We start from the raw sequence: 18,680 nt of genomic DNA on the forward strand, positions 1-18,680 counted from the left end.
CCTTCGGTGTTCACCTGGCAAACTTGGGAGACACTGAGTCGTATTGCTTTTGTCAGAGTTCAGTTGAATAGCCTCGGGTCACCTGCCTGGGGAATCTAAGATGAGCTAGAGGTATCTGGGAGCCTCGCGGGCAATCGGCTTAAGGGAGGCTCTTTCTAAGGGAGCTGTGAAAAACAACTTCAGTGCTGCACCAGGGAAAAGGGCGAGACAGGGGCTGGGGTGCGCGCGCCATTGTGTGTGTGTATGGACGTACCATTTCAATACGGCTTGCTGTCTTGCCCCAACCAAATCGGCGCAGTTCAGGCAAAAGCAACGTAGCTTAGTCCTCTGACACTGCCGAGGGTGGCACAAGTGTGGCACATAACACAAGGAGATTGTCTAGACTGCGATTTTCTCTTCGAAATGTAGATGTATGTGTCCATCCTCCCTGATGAATTCGGTGGATATGGTGTATATAGATGAATATGCACACAAATTTGTGTATGTGTTTGGGCCGAACGCGTCTCCAAGGAGTCCTTCGTCAGCAGCACCATGTGACGACGATCAGGAACTGCTGGTGTGTGTAGATCTATATTTAGCTCAGATGGTCTAATGGCCGAGGGGAGGGTCTCTGAACTGGGTGCATAAAGGGGAAGAGTCTAGGGATCAGGGTGGTGCACTTTTGAATGATGTCTGGCACAGTCACACTCAGATGGGGTGAATAATTGCCCTTTCCTCGTGAAAACAGTAGCTAGAGCTTGGCATGTGATGGCTGTGCCTTAATTTAAAACATAGTTGGACCATGGCAATAAGCCTCTACTAAGAAACAAGGAGGTTTACAGTTAAGCAGCGTATGTACCTGGTTGGCGATTTGGGTGAAAATAACTGGTCCCATGAGATTTAGAACAAAAATAGAGTTGATTTCTTTTATAAAAAGAAATAAAAATAAAAATTCTTTGCTGTTGAGTTTTTCATAACAGAAGAAAAAGAATGGCAGCTTGTTAAACCCTATCATTAAAGGTAATTTTATTTTTTTAAGTGAGGGGCAGTGGTGGAGTAGAGAGGAGGACCTTAGGGCACTTTTGACAGACATCAGGGTTTACAAACAACGTTATATTATGCCTTTCAAGCAGATTTTCTGGTGAAGATGAGATCAGCCACTGATTAACAAGTTTCTTGGCATTCTTCCACTGCATGTGGGGTCAATCCTTTGTTTTCTTGTAGGTGGCAACATTTCTGACTACTAAGTATACTGGCTTTGCACTTTCCAGTTGTCTAACGAAGTGTTACATTCTTAGAATTTATTTCTCCTATGGTGCATTTTCAGTCTTGCTTCATTTTATGTGCTCCATTGGATATTTTATCTGATACTACCACATCTAATACCTGGGAATCATACTGTCTTTTGGAGAAGAGAATCACCAGAAAACATTCACATGTATTGTCTCCCACTAACCCCCTACAGCTTAGCATTAATAGATTTTTTATATGTGTGTATACACATATATGTATATATACACATGTGTATTTATATGTATAAATCAAAATATTTTAACAACACATACTTCTTATATGACATTTTATTCTTAGAACCTAAAATTAACTACTAGTTAATAGAGTACAATAGACCAAATAAAAACAATTCAATACACCTTTCTGATGGAAAAAGACATGTTAAGAAAATTGAAGGGGAGAAACTGGGATCCCTAGTATGACTCAGGAGTGTTGGGATCAGCTTTGTCAATATCCACAGAGTACCTGAAAGAATTGGACTTGGGAGGAACATTGGGATGGCCCCAGGAGAGCACCTCCTTGGAAAGGAGATGGGTGAAAGGAGTGTCTTTTCCTTTGCTTGGGAGAAGAATCTAGAATCCTTGAAGCAGGGATTAGGAAACTTGATTCTGATGCCACACATAATAAATGAAAAAGCTGTGAAAACACTTTGTGACTTCTTAAAGAGGCCAATTGCACTGTCGAAAATGCTGTTTAAGATTTATGGGATTTGTATTAGTAGAAGTTGAATTTGGGTATTGCCAGCCCACTCCCCTCACTTTTTCAGACCTATAGTTGTCCTTTTTGGTTCTCCAGTTAAAACTACAAAAAAGACCCATGCGACCTTTGCTTATCCTAAAGTGGCAGATGTTGTAGCCTAGTGCTGCGGGCATATTTCTGCTTTGGAAATAAGGAGACTTGGGTTCTGGCCGATCTGGAGCCCTAATCAGTGATTTATTTTTTCTCTATGCCTGCAGTTTCTGTAAAACGACTGTGGGGAGTTGAATGGAGTGATTTATTAGTTTCTTTAGGTCTGTCATAACTGCTTTATTTTGTTGTATTACTGCTTCATGCATTTACACCCTGTCTTAAGGGTGGACTAATGAAGGGTGAAGTGATTTGCGGTTAGATGTTCACCTACTTTCTAGGTACATGGAAATGAAGAGAGGAGAGTGAAATTTCTTTTTATTGATTAATTTATGTAGAAGTTTAATATTAAACTGCTTTTTGCTTTTGTTGTTCTCTAGGTATGAATATTAAAAATGATTATTAAAAAGGTTGGTGTCAGATTTTTTTTTGGCCTATTAAATCAATATTACTATCCGTTAAATTTTAAATTTGTTTTGAACAACCATTTTTTCTTAGGTTTATATTTATTATTTCATTTCAGGGTATGTCTGTGGCTGGAAATGATTCAGTTGATTCAAATTTTATTAGGAAACCCTGCTTAGAAAATTAGTTTAACCCAGAGAAAGTACAAATTAGCCTGGAGTACCAACATCTTTCTGTTTCTCTAAAAGAGAAAAATGGGGAGGGATGAATATAGTTTTTCAAAAATTCACAGCTGGAAAATTATCCCAGTAACCATATTACATACTAAAATATAAATAGAAAACTCTACTTTTTAATAAACATCCTCATTAGGTATCAGATCATTTTCTTGAGATGAATTAGGTATAGAAAAATAAAACCTTTTATTAAAGAGTGTTCTCCATATGATATTACTTAATTTGTGTTGAGATCTACCATGTATAAATGATGATTCAGCTACTCGTATCTGTGCTGTTCAGTATGGTAGCCACTAGTCATATGGGAATATTTAAACTTAAGTTTATTAAAATTAAACAAAATTTAAAATTTAGTTTTTCAGTTGCAATAAGCTACATTTTAAGTGCTAAGTAGTCACTTGTGGCTAGTGGCTACTGTATTGGATTGTGCAAAAGAAAAACATTTTCAGTATCCCAGAAAGTTCTTTTTGACAGCACTCAATTAGGTAATGATGATTTTGATTGTCCAGAAGATCATTTTTATTCTTCTAGGAAAAGGAAATATTTAATTCTCATTATAGATGAGCACCTACAATGTAAGGCATTATGAGCAAATGGCATTAGCCAGTACGTCTTCACCTGTACAGTATGAGCTGCATAGTTCAATAATATGCCAAGATCACAAATACCAGTTTCTCAATATATTTCCCCATAACTCTAGTTATCCTTTTGCTTTTCTAAACCAGCACTGTTACTGCTATAAAGTGCCAACCCTTTGAAAGACAAGGAACGAGGAGCCATCTACTGTCCAGTTTAGGAACTGCATGGAAGATGTAGATGATAAAAAGTTAATGCATAAAGAATGTATGCATTACATTATTTACATTCAATATGTCCTGGGTTCAGTTCCCACGTAGTAAAGATTTAGTTCATAGAAGGGCTTTAATTGACTCTCCAGGTCATGTGCTGAAATGTCATTTGTGTTTTAATAAACTGCTAACAACATATCCCCAAGACAAAAGATGACAAATCTTAGCTTTATTTTTCTTCCGAGGAAACCAAATATAGTAAACTATTTGAGTCAGAATCCCCTTCCTCCATCAATTAGGAATTAGTAAGGAAATCTTTAAGTAGCATCTAAGACAAATGAAGCAGAATGCAAATTCACTTTTTGTATGGATGCCAATAAATCAGGAAATAATATCACTCTTTCATTGCAGAGAGAAATAGGATCTTCCTTCCTCAAAAATACTGATGTTTTTCTTTTTCTCCCTTAATTGTGAAATCTACTAAGCCCGTGGGACTCACTTTCAAAGAAGGTACTTATCTTGGAGTCTTGGAGTTTCTGTCTGTTCACATACCAAAGATGTGAGTTGACTCTGAGTTGTCTTCTCTGTGTTGTTTACCTTCTCAATACGATACCTTTTTTTTTTTTTTTTTTTAATAAAGGAGGTAAGCAGAGGTGTAGCATTTCTGCAGTTTCCAGAGATGCTGTTAGAAATCTCTGATTTAGGACTTCCTCTGAATGAGGACAGAAATGAGAAGATAATCTAGAAATTTTCTTTCTTTCTTTTTTTTTTTTTTTTTTACATAGAGTCTCGCTCTGTCACCTAGGCTGGAGTGCAGTGGCACATTCTCGGCTCACTACAACCTCTGCCTCCTGGGTTCAAGCAATTCTCCTGCCTCAGCCTCCCCAGTAGCTGGGACTACAGGAGCCCGCCACCATGCCCAACTAATTTTTTGTATTTTTAGTAGAGATGAGGTTTCACCGGGTTAGCCAGGATGGTCTCGATCTGCTGACCTTGTGATCTGCCTGCCTCGGCCTCCCAAAGTGCTGGGATTACAGGTGTGAGCCACCGCACCTGGCAATCTAGACATTTTCAAACTTAAGTCATGTTTTAGATAGTGTCAGAAACTTGAGTTTTACCTTTCACCCTGGCTCAAATCCATAGTTAGATACACCCTATGAAGGTGCAGTCAATCTTGGTATTCTAGCAGGGCAAAAGGAGGCAGGCTGCAAGTACTTGAGATAACAGCTGGAGTAAAGCTGAAATATGTGAACTCTTAATTCAGATCTATGCAACTTCAAGGGAGAAAAGGAAGAAGCAAGTTGTTGAAGATGAATCTCACCAAAGGGCAAAGTTTCTCTGGCATCTAGATGGGAATTCAGGAACCAGTAATTCCAGGATATTAAATTAAACCTCTCCCCACTAAACAAATAAGCTTTCAAAGTTCAGCTGTGATACGGAGGCCTTTGTCTACTTAAGTGTTTTTTCTTTTTCTTTAATTGGGACACATGCCCAACATTTGAACAGAATCTAAAATATTATGGTCAACATCAAGGCATTGGATTTATTAGATATTTCACCGAAGCACTCTATGTATGATGAAATAGGGATTGAAAAAAATAAACCTTTTTTTCTCTGACTCTTACATTTTCTATCTCATTCCAAGTGTAGAGGAAATGCTGACTCGACGTTCTGGTAGAGATTTACAAAGCACCTATTGCAGACATTGAGGGATAGCTTTTGATTTAGTTCCCATACCCATCTTTTCCTCAACCTCTTTTCCAATTTGAATTGTCACCTGAAACCACCCTATCCTGGTGCACCTGCTTCATCATAAATAACATTGTGCAAAAGCAGTCGCTAATTCAAACACAGTCTGCTGTTTAGAAAAAGGCAGCTTTTCATCTGGCGCTTTAGTGGGTTTGAAATCATTAGGCATGCCTTTCAAATCCATTCATATCGTAAATCACCCAGAGCTTGCTTCCTTGCTGCTGGATCAATGTCAGGCTGAACTTTTTCAGGGTCCTTGGAAGAACATGATCTATCTTTGTGACCAAATTAGCTGCCTCTGTAAGATGTCTTGTCTGTCAACTAACTTTTCAAGTTACCAAATTAATTTTAACAAAGAACATTCATCTTGTATACCTGGGCTGGGTATATCTTGACTTCCTGTTGGAAGATTTTCCAGCATAACCTGTAATCTATATGCTAATTTTGGTGGCTCTACACTTTCTTTTCGCCTGGTTCATTGTTTTAAAACCAGAATCTGTTTCCCATTATCTCCCTGCATCTCCTCACATCCTAAAGTGCTGCCTCAATTTATGCAGAAAAGAAAAGAAAAAGCCCATTTCAATAGCTGTACCCAAGCCAAAATAATTATGATTATTTTATTCTCTTAACTCAGTTTGATAGGTACTACCTGAAAATACAAGAATTCCTTGATTTCTTTTCCTTTTTTCTTTCTTTTTTTTTGAGACAGAGTTTTGCTTTTTTTGCCCAGGCTAGAGTGCAATGGCACAATCTTGGCTCACGACAACTTCTGTCTCCCAGGTTCAAGAGATTCTCCTGCCTCAGCCTTGCGAGTAGCTGGGATTACAGGCATGCGCCACCATGCCCAGCTAATTTTATATTTTTAGTAGAGATGGGCTTTCTCCATGTTGGTCAGGCTGGTCTCGAACTCCTGACCTCAGGTAATCTGCCCACCTCAGCCTCCCAAAGTACTAGGATTACAGGTGTGAGCCACCACGCCTGGCTTAAGAATTTCTTGTTTTCTAAGGGGCCAGTCTTGAAAGTGTTAGACCAAGGTTACTGTCAGAGCCACCATGTTCTCCTTCCTTGGCATAGAGAAATAATATATAGGTTCTGTACAGGCCAGCACATGGAATTCTTAATCTGGGGTCTGTAAATTCCCTGAAAATATATGAAAACTGGTGTGTACATTTCTCTGGGGGTGGTGATGGGGAGAGGTTTGTGATCTCCCTAAAAAGTTAAGAGCCACTGACTGAATTGAATATATTCTGAGTTGTAAAGAACTGACTTACAAATGCAACTTCGTAAGGTGAGAATAGCTTTTGAGATGAACCTGCTCTCCGCTTTATGTATTATTGGCAGGATTTGAATAAAGTCAGCAGCTTTTTCTTGTGTCTCATACAAATCTCTTTTTTCTGAAGGAATTAGCTACTTTGAAGTTGGACTTTATGGTAAATTAATGCCAGTATTTAACTTGCTGTTCCATCCACATATTCTAATTTTGGAGAAGAGTCAGTTTTTCCTGAACAAAATTTTTCGTTAGCTGGTCCCCATTGATAGGTATATTGAGTTAGGCAAAATTTGTACTAACGACAGATGGGAGACAGTGGAGAGGCTAGTTTTGAGGCTGTGTTGCAGAGTGTAGAGAGGAGTAAGTTGAGAGTTTATAGGATCTCAGAGACAGAAAATATTAGTTGTGGAAGCTGAAAGGAGAAGATTTGCTGCCAATAAGGAAGGCATGAGAACTGCACTGACTGAATGAAATAAATAGAAGTTACGGGTTATGAACAACCTTACCCTGAGCCTTTCTTTCCCTGGAAAAATCATTAGGAAGTGATTCCTGGAGTTAATAGTGCCCAGGGATAAATACTTGTCTGGATTCTCATGCCCAGTACTTTGAATATCGGATTTATTTTCTTAACAAGAGCTAAACCAATGTTTAGTCTTTTGGTCCTCACTTTTCAATTCCAGAACTGAAGCAGTTAAAACAAAAGACCCAGATATCAAGTCTGAGGAATACGGAACGAACAGTAGCTCTTGGTGTGTGGTTAACAAGAGGGAAGATACTTTAGAGAAAACAGACTACTATGTTTGTCTTCTTAGGTATTTAGAATTCTGTTCCACAAACAGTGCTTTCTGTACCATTCTGCTGATTTTTCCTTGTGATTATCAAGTGCGTCTATTACACAGGCAGCTGATCCTTCCAAAAACAGCTAGACTGTCCACTTGTTAGACATTGTCCAGCAATGAGTGATGAATACTGTGAGCCATGATTTTTCTCTGGGTCATTTCTTTCATTAAATTTTTTTTGCTGGAAATCTATAAAATGCACATGAGCAAATATTACTATATTTCATTGAGTCTAAGAGGCTATCCATTGTTAGATGCTCTGTCATTGCGTATATCTCTTAAAAAGACTGTTAAGTAAACATTTTTTTTTACCATTCAACTGTTTACACACATCCCAGTTTTGAGGATGTTATAATGTTTTTTAAAGTCCATACTAGAATCTCTGGAATCTCTGTGTCTTGATGACACCGTGCTTTGATGGCAAAGGCCAGTAGCTTAAATACTGCTGTTGACAGTTGAACTTTTTAATAAGAGTAATTAATGGTACTAATACTTCTTTGGAGCAAGGATTTATGTGGAACATGTAAAACGTGTGAATTATCCTAATAGCCTACAATTTGAGACAGACTGACAGGATTTTCGTTTAATGATTAAACATTAGAAGTTCAAAGAAGACCATTTGCAGCATATCGTGATGTAGTGTAATAAATTTTGAACCTGGAATCAGAAGACCTAACTCTGAAACCCTACCCCACTTGTCCTTTACTCCATGTCTAACCCCAAGCTAGTTATTACAGTTTTTCTGAACCTCAGCTGCTTATGTAGTCAAAAAAAGATGAGGATGCCTGCCAGATGAGGTGGTTGTAGAATCCAGGAAGGCATTTGTAGTCAGTAAACAATTACACAAGTGGAACCATTGAAATTCTCAGAGCCTTCTGCATCACGGATGTCGTGAGAGAGACCTGGGGGGGGGCTTCAGAGAGTAAAGGTCTGTGACATATGAAGACATTCTCCAGCACACAGTATCCCATAGTGAGAAGAATTATGACTAACGAAGGGAGAAGAGATTAAGGAATTGAAAAGGTTCTGTCTGGAGTATATGGGGAGGTAGAAAAATAAGACTATTGTGCATAATAAATAAGGGACTGAAGTGACTTGAATCTCAGGAGTTAGTTATTGCCATGTGCAAGGTCAGCAATCAAGGTGGTTTCATGGGAAAATGAAATCAGCTAATTAGAAGCATAACTTTGGGCTCATTAGAAGGCAGAAAATAGACTGTGACATAACTCTCTTCTTACAGTTGATTTTTAAATACAGTAAGCCATAACCCTTACTCATTTACCTCAGTTTGGTTTCTATCGCTATTTGCATTATTTTCTTTTGGTGCCTTGTTGGAGGGAGTTTTCTAAGTATTGATACTTTGCACCTCTTCAGAGAAATACTACGAGTGATATAGTTCCAAAAAACAATACACAGTCTTTTGCCATTGCTCTAATCATAATGCTCTAAGAAGAACTTTGCGCTAAAGATGATAAGTAGTTTTGTTATTATTTAGGATTTTGGAAGGGATAAGCAAAATTGGAAATAACAGGTGGAAAACATACCTGGTGGTGTTGAGGGTTTGAAGATTTCACAGCCATTAAGTGCCCGAATGAGGGCTTCATTAAATCTGAATCTTTGTCCAGATCTGAGCTCTTGTCTACTCTGCAGGAGTAAATAATTAAGAAGTGCAAATACTTGGTGGCTTTTGGTGCTGATTCCTTGAAAACAAAATCTGAGTGACCCACGACCATTTTATGGGTTGGTGCTTACTGCTAATTAGCCCGTGGCCGGAGAGTACTTGATGCAAGGGAGTTCCATTCAGCAAGAGTGCAGCGATGTGCTGTGGCCTCATTGCTGGGTCATCTTAGCCTGGTCATCTTACCCCCTTGGGTCTCAGTGTGCACATTTATAAGAAGAGGAGATTGGACTAGATTGTGATGGCACATGGGCTGCGTCTCCTTCCATGACTGTCTGACAGTCATTGCTAATCACTCAGAACCTGCATTCTCCCACTGAGTTACAGCTTGCATATCCTCCTTGCTCATCCTCAGGCCTTTAGACAACCACTTGAATTGCTTGCAGTTGGAAAGTGAAATGAAATGTTTTCTAGATCCTGGGCCAGGTGATTTCTGTGGTTCCTTTGAATATTTATGATTTTCTGATTTTTTGGAATTCCCAAATCCTGAGGCCAACCATCTCCCAAAAGTGCTTTGTTAGAATGGTTGTACTAGCAATGAGTAAGTGCTCCAATGAAGGAAACTGTGTGGTTCCTGAAAGAAAAAATCCCAATTCCAAGGGCATGACGTTCCTCATGCTGTATGTGAAGGACACTGTGGTTATAACCATCTAAAGCTTTTGTAAGCCAGAGGCAACCAAATCCAGACAACGAGTTCTCTCTCAGTTATCTGAGGGAGCTTTTAGGTGCCTCTAATCTCAGGTCCCTGCCTCCTAGTTTGAGGACATTATGAGTTTCTCAGGGCAAGGACAGACTGGCTCTTTTTCTTCCCACCAAGGATGGCCAGTTTGCAATGATTATATTGCACAGGAGTTGTACTCGTAGAAACCTGGCAATTTGAAGAGGAAAGAAATGGACCTTGTCTATTGCCTTATAAAATGTTAACATTGAATGATTTATTTATTTAACTGCAGTTCCTACATGTGAGGTCTTGCCAACTAAGGGTGTGTGCAGACTGTTTGTGTTAATGTTATATCCCATAGTGCCTGACCCTTTGGCTGTTATGATTATGTGCTACCTAAAGGAGCGCCATGGAGCCAGTGTCCCCACTAGTCACAAATCCCTGTGGATAGAGTGGTTCTCAGTCAACACCTTCTTCCCATTTGTGGTTTTTTCATGGATCCCTTTAAATTGTCCCTCAGCACTGGTTTGTGGAGGGGACAAAATACCCGGAAAAGAAGTTGGTTTTTATTTCCTGTTTATTTTTCTTAATGTTTCTTTTCTCTAATTCGGTTTTCACTGGCCAGGTTGGCTTTGATGATGGATGTTTTCTCTTAATGTCCCACCCCTGGCCGCCCCCTGCTGAGGCACGTGCACAGGTTGTGGTGCTCTGTATACCCATCAGCTGTAGCTGGAACAGATGCTCAAGGAGTGATGGATGTGACTTCTCAGACAGGGCTCCACGCCCCTCCCACATTGAGATGCAAATATCTTTTAGCATCTTGAAAAGAAAGATTAGTCCAGGTTGTGTCCTCCTGCTGCCTCCACACACCCTGTCCCCGTCAGTCCACGACTTGGAGTATGGCTCCCCCTCATTGTTTGCCTTCTGAAGCCCGCAGTCTCTGCAGCTCTTCAATGCCTCCATTGTGCAGAGTGGTGCCAGAGACTGGGAGTCTGTTCTCAGGGCCGGGTGCCGTCCCTAGGAACAAGTAATAACTTAATAACCTCTGCCGTCTGCAGAGCACCCTCTGACAAGGCCTTTGTGAATTGCAAAGTAAACAGATGGAGAGGAGCAACTTATCTCAGGACTGTCACAGTGCTCCTTGTTCCCAAATCGGGTGCCTTCTCAGCCTGCATGTTTATTGAGAACTGAGGCTTTACAAGATACTACCCCACAGCCCCAGGAGAATTTAACACAAAGGGGAGAAAGTCAACAGCATCTGATCTTTCAGTGATAACTGAGGAGTCTACATGAAATCTTGTGTGTACACGTATACATATATAAACACGCACACAGTGTACTTTAATTCTAGGCCTACTTTGCAATTTAGTGTTTTCAGCTTCAATTTTGGTTGTCTTCAAGTCCTTCAAATAGATCTTCAGTGTTAGGTAACTTTTCCCAACCAAATTTTAAGGTGTACACATTTCCACCTTAGGAAAATTGTTGACTCCATGCGATAAAGCAATCAACGGTCAGTTCCCTTGCCCCTTTCATAATCTGATGTGAAGGAGTGACATCTAAATATGACAGCCAGAGACTTGAGTTTAAGTCCAGAGTGGGCCCCTTGGTCTAAGCGTTGTATGATATTTGATGGGAGTGGTACTCAAAAGTATGATTACATGTGGTACTCAGAGAGCAGTTTGGTTCTCGATGGGCTCTGATATTGTGTCAGAACCTGAACTACTATTTTAATTGCCTATTCTCTCATTACTGTTAAATCTTAGTGCCTATTAAAGCTTACCTTTATTTTCATACTGCATATTGCTGACATTATGTTTTCTTCTTTTTTATTCCTTTTAGGAAAGTATGCCTCAGACTCCTCCCTTTTCAGCAATGTTTGACAGCAGTGGTTACAATCGAAACCTCTATCAGTCTGCAGAGGACAGCTGTGGAGGGTTGTATTACCATGACAACAACCTCCTCTCTGGATCCCTGGAAGCACTCATCCAGCACTTAGTACCTAATGTGGATTACTATCCAGATGTAGGTATTCATGTTTCTCTGAAACACATCCTTGGCAATGAGTAGAAATTACAGTACAGTAGGCAGGGACCATAGATAATACAGAATTATCTTTAGGTTGCTGAGAATTTTTCTAATAAGAAATTGCATATTGATTATCAAGTGCATTGAAATCAAGTTGAGCCTGGATAAGGATCAGATTTTGGTGTACTGTGCGTATCAGTTTCTTTTCAGGTTAGTTACTACATTGTAGACAGTCTGATACCATCTAAATGAAGTATCTGTAGAGTTGATTCATGCATATAGCTTAATCCTTAAATAGAAATGTCAGAGAACATTGGATGCTCCCAGAATATATAATGCCTTTTTTGTTTCCAAGATCATCACTATGCTAAGAAAAGTGAATGTAACCAAGGAAAGTATATGGAAGAGAAAACAAGGTTTATGCTCAAGATGTAATTCTTTATAGATTCAACATCAGGTGACATGGTTGCTTTGTTTTACCTTGGTAACTTACATTTATATAACTGAATCTAGGGAATTTGTTATATGTTTTCTCAGTCTTTATAGTAATTCCAAGAGGGAAGAGAGGAGAAAACTAATTCAGAGTGTTGAGTATTTGCTCATGGTCTCACTCCCAGCATCAGCAGTCAAACATAGGTTTTCTTTCTGGGACAAATGACTTTTTCCCCTTCCCTGTGCTACAGCTACCTCTATGGAATTGAGCTTAGTAGTAGGAGATTTGCTGAGCAGCTGGTTATTGATAAAGATCTCATGAAAATATCTAGAGACTGCATTCATTTGTCTTTATAAATTTAATGATAACGTTGGTGTGCAAAGGATAGTTCGTGCTTGCCACAGTAATTCACCATAGTGTTTCTTACTGAGTTATCTCTCTGTGTATTTTGTTACATGGCATTTTCAGATATGTTGCCACACAGGGAAGACTTGTAACCAAAAGTAAAAGGAATCCCTTGTTCAGCCCTGTAAGTGTTTATGAGCTAGTAAAGGCGCCTAAGGAAAAAAGAAAAATCCCATAGAAGTTCTCTTTTCAATGAGAGTCTGAAATTGTTATAACAAATAAGCACTACTTCATGACTGGCTTCTTGGGAGACAATGTGGTTAAAGAAAAGTATATAGTGTTATATTGTGCTTTATTAAATTGCTTTGCCTTTAAGCAAATAAATAGGTTACTTGAAAGCCTGCCTTTGAATGTTCTGACACAAACACTTTAGTGTGACATGCTAGACACCCTGGAGAATTCTTGAGTGTTATGTGCATTGGATAGGTAGGTTTTTTTGTTGTTATTTTTTGTTTGGTTTCCGTTGAGTTACAGAGTATTTGGACACACAACCATGTTTTGTATGGGTAGTATATTCAAGTAAGATTTATCTCTCTGGGCTGAATTTCATTCTTCTTTACTAAAGTAAGTTATGTGTCTTGGTATCCTGGCTCCCTGAGGATGGATGTGAAAACGTGCTCTGAATAATTCCAGGAGCCAAACTTATCCTGTACTTCTGTTATTTTTAGTATGGTTTAAGGGAAAACATACATCAGAAGGTAAAGGAGAAATTAATCTTACACCGTTTTACTACTAGTAGGCATTACTTTTGAAACTGCAGCATATTAACTTGATCAGGAGAACTTAATGAAATAAGATGTATAGTATAAAGGCAAGATATTAATTTTAGAGAGAATGTAACAATGATGACTTTTTTCTCTTGCTGCAGAGAACATACATATTTACCTTCCTACTCAGTTCTCGGTTATTTATGCATCCTTATGAGCTAATGGCCAAAGTTTGCCACTTATGTGTTGAGCACCAGAGACTCAGTGATCCTGATAGTGATAAGGTAATGGTACATTTTTAATATTATAATATTACCATTTGTTTTATTAGGAATGCTGACTCTATGGCTTAGATTTTTGTGAAGTTGGTTCCTTAAGTAACCGGGGCTTATCCCCAGGCTGAAGTGCATAAATGGCATTGCGGCTATGCAAGGGGAATTGTGAATGGTATAAAAAAGAACACAGAATAAATCAAATGCAGCCTGGGTGCAGGTGGCTCACGCCTGTAATCCCAGCACTTTGGGAGGCCAGGGTGGGCAGATCACCTGAGGTCAGGAGTTTTGAGACCAGCCTGGCCAACATGAAACCCCGTCTCTACTAAAAATACAAAAATTAGCTGCCTGTGGTGGCGCACACCTGTAATCCTGGCTACTCCGGAGACTGAGGCAGGAGAATCGTTTGAACCTGGGAGGCAGGTTGCAGTGAGCTGAGATCGCACCACTACACTCCAGCCTGGGGGACAGAGTGAGACTCTTGTCTCAAAAATCAAAGACATTAAAAATTTAAAAATTGAAAAAAATAAATTAATTAAATGCAATTGAGGATCCCTAGGTCCTGCCTTAAGTTGGTGGCACTTGGCATTGACATGGAGGGAGAGGGGCTGGAGCTTCTTCTTCATCCCTAAAGACTTTGCACTAGAAGTTTCTCAGTGACACTGTTTGTAACTATTTATTTGATGTAGTCCATAGTGATAAATATCACTGAATTAGATTTGCTTTTTCTCCCTAGAACCAGATGAGAAAAATTGCGCCCAAAATCCTTCAGCTCCTCACAGAATGGACGGAAACATTTCCCTATGATTTTCGGGATGAAAGAATGATGAGAAACTTAAAAGATCTGGCTCACCGGATAGCCAGTGGCGAAGAGGTTGGTAACCTGAATTTAGCACGGCCACTGGAATTCCCAGGCAGAGCCTGGGTGGGAAATGGTGCTGAATTATGCATCCTAATCTCCACTGCTTCCTCTCTGTTTTGCCTTTGGGCAAGCCCTCCACATCACATATTGGTCTCACAAGTGAGAATGATTATACCATCCCACTTCAAAGGGATATGATCTAGAATGTTATGTGATTAATTTGGGGCTATGTTCATGTCAACTCATGCACAGGATTTATGTTGCAAGTGTGTTTTAATTTTACTTTACTTTTACCTTTTTTCCTTCCAAAAAGGTTTAACACAGCTAGTTAGATAATAAATGGCATGTTAATAGATATAAACACTAGTGGCTACAAAGTAAATAACATTAATATATTAACCAATGATAAATAGTAGATTAATAAATCATAAATAGAAATAGACATTCTGAGCTGTGGCAGGAAGAAAACAAATATGCTTCTGTTGAGAATGAGTAGAGGAGGACAGGACTGCTGTGGTATGAGTTTAAGTTCCAGGTAAAAGGGAAAAACAGCTGGTCATGTGATATTCACTGTCAGAAAAGGGGAAGTATAGTAATTATTGAGGGAATTAGATGAAAAATTTAAAAACTTTTTTCTGAAGAACTTCGTATAGGGTCATAGAATGAGATCCTAGAAACTGTTCTTTATGGTGTTTACAACACCTTCCTGGATAGAAACTGAATTCATAGATTCATGTGTGAATGAGCAAAGGTAATTCTTGGGGGAGGAGAAGACTGAGGAAATGAGGCAAGTCTTCCAGTGCTCAGAAGTTGATTTAAAGATAGAGTCTAGTATAGGTGGAGATTAAAAGTAAGTCTCTTAGATAGTCTTTCATAAATATCACTTCCCTCAGTTGAGTCTTTGATAAGCACTAACTACTAGCTGTGTAAATTCAAGGTTATCCTTTTGGAAGCACGTCTGAAGGGCTGGTATTCTGTGTTGAGACTTGCTGGGCAGGATGTCCTTGTAGTTTCCATGTTGCAGGTCAACTTCTGGGAACAAGTCGTTTAGGCACAGATACACTTTGACCTGGAAAAAGCAGATGAAGCATTTGGCAATGATGGTGCATTTCATTCGTCTTAAAATGCATTTTCCATTATGAATAACCTTCCTTGAGAACTCTTTCAGTGGTGTGCTACAGCGTATAACTTGATACCCTATCCTTTTTTTCTGAGACAGAGCCTTGCTCTGTTCCTCAGGCTATAGTGTTGTGATCATGGCTCACTGCAGCCTTGACTTCTCTGGCTTAATCAGTCCTCCCACCTCAGCTTCCCTAGTAGCTGGGACTACGGGTGCATACAACTGTGCCTGGCTAATTTTTTCTATTTTTTGTAGAGACAAAGTCTCACTATGTTGCCTAGGCTGGTCTCGAACTTTCGAGCTCAAGCAATCCACTGGCCTTGGCCTCCCAAAGTGCTGGAATTTTACAGGCGGCTAGAGTATAGTGTCACCATCATGACTCACTACAACCCTGACTTCTCTGGCTTAATCAATTCTCCCACCTCAGCTTCCCTAGTAGCTGGGACTACAGGTGCATACGACTGTGCCTGGCTAGTTTTTTTCTAATTTTTGTAGAGACAAAGCCTCACTATGTTGCTCAGGCTGGTCTCGAACTTGTGGTCTCAAGCAATCCACTGGCCTTGGCCTCCCAAAGTGCTGGAATTACAGGTGTGAGCCACTGCGCCCAGCTGTAATTTTTGTGAGAAAAGGGGAAGTGTATTAATTCTTGAGGGAATTAAGTGAAAAACTTAAAAACTTTCATCTGAATAACTTTGGGGCTATGTTCATGTCAACTCATGCACAGGATTTATGTTGCAAGTATGTTTTAATTTTACTTATACGTTTTTTCCTTCCAAAAAGGTTTGACACAGCTAGTTAGGTAATAATAAATGGCATCTTAATAGATATAAACATTTTAATACAATTTCTCCCAATTTTACAAAATCAGACTAAAATTATATAAGGCTAGCTCTTGAAAAATGTGTATGGGCTTTCCTGTATTATGTTCTCATGAAAATGGAATTAGCCATTTTACTGTTACTTTTTGACATTATATTGTTACGAACCCAAGTGCTCGAGACAGCCATTATTTCTGCTGGGCTGAATGAGTCATTTCCTGAGTCATTGTGCAAGTTATGACGGTTATAATCATTTTGCCAGTTTGCCTATTACAGGTTCCAGCCGGGTATGAATTGATAGGTCCCTTGCTTACAAAGGCAAAAATTAAGCATCATGGTGTAGTTTGGTAGCAAATCTTATATTAGAGGGGTTAGCCGGGGAGTTCCTCAGCAGGGTCAGTGCTGGCTCAGTGACCTTGGTTTATGTATCTGAAGCTGCTCAAAAGATTAGTGACATCATAAGGGCTTTTTCTTGTGTGAAGGCTGAGACCTAAGTCAGACAGTTTTCATTTCAGTTAGGTTGTCTTTAGTTACTTAACATTATATGTCAATCATCTTATCTTCCCTCTATTGCCTTTATAACTTAGTTCTTTCCAAAAGAAACGCCTTAAAAATCTTTTTATTTTCAGATAAAATGTTAGTGTTTTGAAAATACCAAATGGATGGTCCTTCTTATTGCGGGAGTCAAAGGGGAAATCATTTCTATCTGTGTTTACCTGATGAAAATTGGTCTTTCTGTTTAACAGAATCAAGCTATTTGAGAGCTGGGTAGAACAGAGAGAAGGGCCAAACAGCCTTGTGACCCTGGCTTCTTTTCAACACTTCTGTGTGAATAACAGTCTTGATAGAAACCTTGTGAAGTTCAGATGGTTTTGAGCATGAAAAGAGGAGATAAGAAGACAAGCCAGTTCTAACTGAGGAATTGATTAAACTAAGGGTTGAGTGGAGAGATGTCACCTGCCTTGATCAGGTTGAGTTTCACAGGGAACCTGTTTCTTTAGTTGCTTCTATTCAGTATTCCGTATTCTAGTCAGTATTCAGAATTCAAATCCACACTTGCCAGCTGGTTTATCTGAGTGTGTTTTGGCTAGTCCTCTAAATCCTTGCTCCTTCCTCATCTCTATAAATCATAGAAGTAACTGCCTTGTGTTAATGCCCTTTCAGGTCTGAAACTATACAATTGATGTCCTTCCTCCAGTTCTTTGGCTGTCAGGCTCCTTATCAGTCATGTGCTTAGGTGTCTCTCCTCAGAGAGACCTTCCTTCAGCACCCCAACTATGATCATCCCCTCTCCCATTATTGGCTTTCACTGCTCTTCCCTTCATAGTGGTTCCTAGCACTCTGTGATGAGTAAGTATAGCTGGCCCCCTCTCTGTATTTGTGGGATCTGCATCCATGGGTTCAACCAACCTCAGATTGAAAATATTCAAAAGTATTAAGTGTGTACCAAACATATATAGCCTTTTTTTCCTGTCATTATTCCCTAAACAATACAGTATCACAGTGATGTACATAGCATTTACTTTGCATTAGGTATTATAAGTAATGTAGAGATGATTTAAAGTATACAGGAGGATGTGCAGATGTATGAAAATACTATACCATCTGATAGAGATGTGAGAGCATCTGCAGGGAAGTCCTGGAACCAATCTCCCGAGGATACTGAGGGATGACTGTGCTTGCATTTTTGTTGCTTGTTTTCCTCTCTAGACCCCATGCTGTGCCCTCTTTGTTCACCTTGGCATCCTTAACTTCTAGCTCAGTACCTGGCACCTCGTATTCTCTCAGTAGTGTTTGAATGAATGAGTCAATGAATGAATGAATGAACAAATGAATTACTGGAATAGGGAAACATTATTTCCCTCTACTGGAAGGAATATGGGCCTGGGTTGGAATTTGTTGCTTCTTGCCTGGGACTTTTTTTTTCCTTTTGGCAGTCAGTGAATCCAGGTGTGCCCTATATATAATTTAGTCAGGTTCTTCTGAATCTGCCAGGACAGTTCTACATAATTTGGCTTAATATGTTTCTCCCCTGGGGATTTGCCCAAAATGAAGTGGTTTATTAGGACTTGCCTGCAAGAAACATGAAATGAAACTAATGATTGAATTACATGACAAATGACTGTGGTGGATAGAAGGCAATTTTCTCTTCCTTAAGGGGCTGGTCTTTATAATAAGAACTTCTATCTTTATTTGCCAGGTAATTACTGTCACTGGCATTTGAAGTTATAAAAAAGAATAAGTACATATTTAGTAATTCATGACTCAGTGAGGAACCGTGCTTAACAACACAA

At 39.4% G+C, this 18,680-nt stretch overlaps 1 protein-coding gene across 3 annotated transcripts in view; it reads left to right on the forward strand.

Moving 5' to 3' along the window:
- The window catches only part of RASGEF1B (RasGEF domain family member 1B), a 45,263-nt gene that overhangs the window by 803 nt on the left and 25,780 nt on the right, over window positions 1-18,680 (forward strand). For all 3 annotated transcript variants that reach the window (XM_033214291.1, XM_033214293.1, XM_033214292.1), the window contains exons 2-4: window positions 11,584-11,766; window positions 13,476-13,598; window positions 14,323-14,460. In XM_033214291.1, coding sequence (XP_033070182.1) covers window positions 11,590-11,766; window positions 13,476-13,598; window positions 14,323-14,460 — 438 coding nt within the window. In that variant the 5' untranslated portion in view covers window positions 11,584-11,589. The remainder of the gene's footprint in view (window positions 1-11,583; window positions 11,767-13,475; window positions 13,599-14,322; window positions 14,461-18,680) is intronic.

Source organism: Trachypithecus francoisi, unplaced genomic scaffold (assembly GCF_009764315.1).
Source record: "Trachypithecus francoisi isolate TF-2019V2 unplaced genomic scaffold, Tfra_2.0 Lachesis_group1, whole genome shotgun sequence".
Classification (NCBI taxonomy): domain Eukaryota; kingdom Metazoa; phylum Chordata; class Mammalia; order Primates; family Cercopithecidae; genus Trachypithecus; species Trachypithecus francoisi.